Source organism: Adelges cooleyi, unplaced genomic scaffold (assembly GCF_023614345.1).
Source record: "Adelges cooleyi isolate 19-005CV unplaced genomic scaffold, UGA_ACOO_1.1 ACOO_flye_CR_arks_rails_tigmint_CR_PRNA_651, whole genome shotgun sequence".
Classification (NCBI taxonomy): Eukaryota; Metazoa; Arthropoda; class Insecta; order Hemiptera; family Adelgidae; genus Adelges; species Adelges cooleyi.
This window is the reverse complement of record NW_026096352.1, coordinates 4,833,646-4,840,303: the sequence shown is the minus strand read 5'-3', so window position 1 is coordinate 4,840,303 and position 6,658 is coordinate 4,833,646. Positions and strand designations below refer to the sequence as shown.

The 6,658-nt window shown below is 32.5% G+C and overlaps 1 protein-coding gene across 1 annotated transcript; it reads right to left on the bottom strand.

Moving 5' to 3' along the window:
- Positions 1 to 4,433: 4,433 nt before the first annotated feature.
- Positions 4,434 to 6,658, bottom strand: LOC126844757 (serine/threonine-protein phosphatase 2A 56 kDa regulatory subunit alpha isoform-like). The gene is made up of 3 exons (XM_050583158.1): positions 6,505 to 6,658; positions 5,419 to 5,888; positions 4,434 to 4,856 (listed from the first exon to the last, which is right to left on the bottom strand). The coding sequence occupies exons 1-3, from the start codon at positions 6,656 to 6,658 to the stop codon at positions 4,434 to 4,436; spliced, it is 1,047 nt and encodes a 348-aa protein (XP_050439115.1).

Below are 6,658 nucleotides of genomic sequence, written 5' to 3'. Positions count from 1 at the left end.
GATCAAGGTAAAATTTGCATAGACCATTTTCCTAGTTTCTTCAAAACTACAATCTACTTTTTGCATTTCTGAGTAGGTTTTCAATGTAATACTGTGGTCGTACACATGGAATTTGGGGGCGGATGTCGGATTTTTCCCCGAGGCACAACGCTTAAACTTAGGAATTGTGTCGTCATAGTTTTTATTATAAAACGAATTATCGCACTGCAAGCTCATTGTGAACTCAAAAAACTTCAAATCGACCATTTTGTGGACAGCGTAAATACTTGTGATGATGTTCTTGTCTGTTAGCCGATTTTCCTCGTTGACCAAGTTTGAAAAAAACTCCTTCAATCTGTTTGTGTAGACATTGAACATCCACACGCCATCGATATTTTTAGTGTAACCGTGACTGTGTAACGTGTGCAGTAATGTGACGGCCGCATCACAATACAGCGATATTATATGGATTTTAACTCCATTCAAATGGTCATTGTAAAACTGACTTGTCAACTTCATGTGCCGCTGTATGTTAAAGGCGTATTCGCACAATTCTGCTTTCGTCGGGTTCATCAAAGTATGAGGTAAACTCCGGGCACAATCGCGGGAAACTCTATCTTGAGTAACTATTACTAGACACATAACTACAACTACCATAAACGAACTACACTTAACCATGATAGGTACTTGGAATTTCGTTTGATACTACGTTTAATTTCTGCCGTGTAGCGAGTTACACTATCGGTAATATTTTTTCAGTATATTCGACGACATCGAGAAACACATTAAAACCATTGGAGAAAATAATACAACAGCTGTTGTCTACAAACTGTACTGTCAAAATACAAACTTAAGCAAACGGCGTTTAATTTATTATTTATATAAAAAAAAAAGATTAAGTAAATAGTCTCATACTATAAGTTTCTATAGGCGTAATAGTTTGAAGGCGACGTAAGCACATAAAAAAAACGTGTGCATTATGAACAGCAGTATATTATCGTATGTTGCAATACAGTTTTATTCTAAATGGTTAAAAAATACTAATAAAAAAACTAATAATTAATAACTACAAGTAAAATCATTATTTTTGTAACCGTTTGATGGTTAATAATATCGTGATACTATTTTTATATATTTCTAGATGTAGTATATACTCTTTCAAATGGATAATGTATGAAGAGTATATATAAATACACCATAGATATCATATAGTATACAGTTTCATTAATTTACATAGATCATCGGGGAACAACGACGATGCCCGACAATATTATCCTGACCATATTAATCAGTTGTTAGTTAAAATTTAATTTCAAAGTGTTTAAACGTATTGTTGTAAATTTTCGTACAAGTCGACGGAAAATGTATGATTCAAATAGAAAAAACTGGAAAACTGTCAACGTGGACTTGAACAGAACTTTTTGAGAAAAATGTTATGAGTGTGTTGTTCCATTTGCTGATGTACACTACTGGATTTAAAATATTAGCTATTTACGCTGATAATACAAACAGTTCTTGGTATTCTACTAGTATAGCACAGATTAAATAATATATACATATATATAAGAAACACGTCATCCGTCATGATAGCAAATAACGGTAACAATTTAATTACAAATTACTTATAAAAGTATGTCACTAAAATCGGGTTACCAAAAGTGTAGTTAGGTACATGGCATTGACTATGTCTATGAGTTTTGTATTAGTTTGAATTCTTTATTTATAGGTAGGTAGGTACATTCATATTACTTTTATATGTAGGTATAATAACAAATCGTGGACGCGCGCGAAAAAGGGGTTAAGTCAACAACTATGAACTTTTCAGGAAATGGGAAATAAGATTTAGAAGAATATGTAAGATCAGGTATTAGGATAAGATAAATATTATTTGAATAGGATAATAAAACAACTTGTTTTGTACTTTCCTGGATAAATTATAGTTCATAAAAATTAATAACAAAGTAGCTGTCATACGTTTAAAAAAAAATTGACTTATTGAGTTGAACTCAATCATTTTTTTTTTTTTAATAAAAGTAATTTTAATAATAACAATATATTAATATTTTAATATAAATATCCTAATACATTTTAAAATTAATTGTAATAAAATAAAAACATATTGAATGTTAAAATAAAAATTTAAGAGAACAACACTTCGTATACGCCTGATGTATGTAGTCTTGGAAGTTCATCTTTTGGACTCCAAAAAAATTCTTCCAATTTTTTCACTGTTGAGAATACTGTCCTTACACTGTATTTGCTGTGCTATGCGTTCAGTTAATCCACTTAAGAACGGACTACCTAAAGCACAACAGTTATGTCATTGGATTGACCGAATGCATAGCACAGGTAGCAAGTAAATGCAGTGTAAGGACAGTATTCTCAACAGTGAAGAAATTGAAAAAAATTTTTGTTTTTAAAATTTTGAGACATAATTCGTTATTAGTACAAATCCATTTTACGATACTTTTTGTAAAAGTAGTTTTCGCACAATTTAAAACATTACTTTTATTGATAATAATTGTTGTTGTAAAAAGAAGTGATGTAATTTTTAAATATATTGAGGCCTCATCAATCGTAGAAGGTATTTACATACATATTGTTTATAATAAATACCTACGTACAATAATATATTTTATATTTTATAAAGTAAATTTGTTGAATACAATACAGGGTGATTCTTTTATCATGAACCAGTCAATATCTCACTGGGTTTTAATTAATAGTTGATGCTATTTTATTATAATGTTTTTATAATTTTTTACAATTTGTTATATTTATACCCCCCTCCCCACTAAGTTTTTTGTATAGAAACTTTTGAAACTTAAATGGTAACGTATATATTGTATAAACTTTTTAAATTGAGAATAATGTACTAAAAATTTTGACTGGTCGATAACCAGTTTCGGACAACTGTTTTTAAAGTTATAAGAGTTTAAAAGTTATGATGGGAGGGGAAGTGCGGTTGGGAAATGCGCGCAGATAAAAAAAAATACACTCCACCTTTCCTCTTGCCCTAAACTTGAATCAATGCAACATCCAAGATCATAAATGCAAGTAAAGCAATGAGACTGCATGTAAACGACGGAAAAACTAACAAGTCCATGGGGGCGTTTTGAGAATATCGCCAAATATAGATTCTATAGTAGTTGATAATTATAAATTTGAAAAAGTTGGTAGTTTCAATGGTATGCATATAGAAACGAATAGAACGGATCACGAGTGGAAATATATATTATTTCAGTATTATTAAACACCTGAGGTCTAAGAGAATCAAAGATACTACTATACCATAGTTACCTTTGGCCTGTAATAACATACGCTTGTGAAACCAGATCATTGACCTAAGGTGATAGCAGAAGATTTATCACGTTCGAAAGGAAAGAGTTACGAACCATATATGGGCCAATTTTTCACTCAGAATTACAGGCACATGAAAGAAGAAGTAATGAAAATATAAAGAGGCTATATAATAGCCCAAACATACTCTCCTTTATTAGAAAAAAATGGCATAAATGGTTCGGGCATACATGGAGAGTGGATGGGCAGCTAATTAAAAAGGTGTTAGTCGACTAAATAAATAATAAAAGACCCCTATGACGAACCAAAACACGATGGATTGACGTGGTTGCCAAAGATTTATTAATGATGGACCAGAATGCAACCTTACAGACAGCGTATCAGAGTGATAGATGGAGAGAGATTATGATGGCAGCGCTTTTGAAACCAGCCATATGACATTTTAAAAACTTGTTTGTTTTTTAAGTGATCACACGTATAACAGTGTATTACATGTTATATAAAACTGTTATTGATTATCAAATAAAGATTATAACTAATTCAAATTGTGTTGGGAAAATTTTGGTTGATTTCAAAATCACCAATCTGAAGAAAATATTTATTGTTTGTGAAAATTAAAAAAAATTGTTTTTAGCTGGTTTTGAAACTAGACGCCTCAATGAAATGTTATAATATAATAGTAATTGTTTTTATGCATAATAATATAATACAAAATATTGTAAATACTCAAACCTCAGCGCAAACTCACAACGAAAAAAACTGTATTGCAGTTTCATAGCTTGAAACACACTATAGTGCGATATTAATTCGTATATTTCTATACTCGAGAAAATTGTATTTATATACATATTTATCAATCATGGATAATCGTTGAAATCAATAAGAATTTATTATTTATAATTGAATATCATTTTTCAAATTATATAGGACTCGCGCGCTTTTTAATCTCGTTTACACTGGATGCCAGGCAATCGGTAACCGACAAAATGTATATAGCGTGGTTCTAGCCTAAAACAATTCAGAAAAAACTCATAGGTCACGTGCACCAAATGAAAATGATTATTTTTTAATTTTTAACCAAACATAAACGCACAATAAAAATGAATAATAATTATATAAATAACTTTAGAATGAATTGTAAAATGTGAGGTAGCTTATTGACGCTCGTCGTCGTCATCGTCGTGGTCGTCATCTTGCGAAACATATAAAGTCGAGCGCGGTTTTGCACTATTGTCGTTCAAATGATATTTATCAATGAATATCCGGTTCCAAAAAGACATGGCCTTATCGGATAGTTCGCTGTCGACGCTTTCTAAAATGTTGGCGACTAGCCTTAGAACCCGCGGCTGAAGGGACGACCACTGTTCGCTATCGCATAGACCGTACAAACTTTCGACCATGCGCAAGTACATGAAAGCTTTGTCATTATCCTGCTGCCAGAGCCGTAAGACAGCCACCAACATTTGCGGTACAAGGTCGTCGCCATTCCTATCCAACACTGCCAAGCAGTCCAACAGTTTTTCGTCAAACATTATTAGCGTATCGTGATTGACAAGGCGTAATAGTATCTTGGCGAACTGCAACAAATAGTTACAACAATTAAGCATTAATAAGGTCATCGAAACTGTTTAGTAAAAGTTTTTATTTTCTATGAAATAATATTTCTATGAAATATCTTTAAAAGTAATTCCTTATTATCCATCCATAACTGAACATCGACCTGTCAAAATGTTTAGCAAATCCTAATCTTAATTTAAAAAGTTAATAAATTATATACGTTAACTATTTAATTTAAAAGTTGATAGAGCTCTGGAAAGAAATAAAAAAGATTATAATTTGAATATTTTCTAGTATTTTAAAATAACATCAACAAAAGTGTCTCTACAAAGGAAAACTACAATAGTTACAATTTTTTTAGGAGAAAATTATTGTCTTTTGCTTAATGAATCATTCTGTACACCTACATTGTCATTAGTTTTACCTTTTTTAAAGATATTCTACTGACTTCAATGTTTTTAAACGCGTCCATATTATAACATACATTCGTACAGTAAACCACGCGTTCATGTGAAAATTCGTTTTTTTTTGGACTCGCGGTACAGGTATAAATTATAATGCTTACAATTAGCAAGTACTTACTTCGTCTAGCGCGGTGTCCGATATGGGAGTATAAATGACGGTGTCCCTAAGTACGTCCAGCACGAGAACGATACCGTTGTGCTGGTACGAGCTGCTGCAAGTGAAGTCTGTTAGCTCACTGATGGCCGATTGAAATATGTGTGGGCGCAAGAATGGGCAATCGTCGTACAAGTAGCCTATTGTGTCCCGTGCATTAATTCTTTCGGCGGTCAGTATGCTGTTCAATCTGCACACGAGCCCGTCCACGAACTTCCTGTCAAAATGCGGTTGAGCTTTTCGCTGGCGGAACCGGTCGAGCTTTAGGAATGCTTGAAATGCTCGATATACCAATCTGATGTGTTCGTACTCGGACACGATCTCAGCTTTGTGCTCTTCGGTCAATTCCGAGTAGGCAACCGAAGGCAGTGGACGGAACACGTTGGACGCGAACATGCTGACCAAGGATTCGTAAACGGCAGCCGAATATTCCACTGGAATTCGATTTTTTTTTTAAATTAAAAATAATTATTTATTTCGGTGTAATGAACCTCTCTCCCAGTCCAGAAACTCTACAACCTAAGTCACTATAATGCCGGGTCCACGCAGAGATTTAAAAAAAAAAAAAAACCTCAAATTGTTTCTGCATAGAAAAAATAAAACCGTAAAAAACAAACAAATTTATCCAGACTGAATTAACAAAAAAACCTCAACAAATCACGAACAAAATTAAAATACATTGGACTATGATTATGTTTTGTTTTCAACTAGCCATACTGAAAAGATGGTTTTAAAAATGTGTACGTCTTGTATATTAATTATTCATATTAGTACCTAGTCGTTAAGCCTGCTTTCAAAGTTCGATTTTATAGTGACTAGATTGAGACAAGTAAATGAGTGTGTTAACATTTGTACGGTTGACCTACGTAAACTACCCAACAGCCATATTTATAAAAAAACTCCACGTTACCAAGAAGGGACGGAAGCAAAACCATTATCAGTTATATGTATACAATAATACTCTCCATTTTATTATTACGAAGGAACTAATATTAAAATACTATTTATTGAAAAAAAAATATATTTTCGTAGAAACTATAACAAACTGACCTTCGTTAACTAAATTTGATGTCCATAACAGATGCAACGCCTCCAGTGAGTTAGTTTTCTCATCTCTGCGGCAAACGTTTGATGATTTAAACTGTGTACATTTTTTTAATAGCTGCAGTGCAACTGCGTTGTAGTCCATAACGTCGTCTATCAT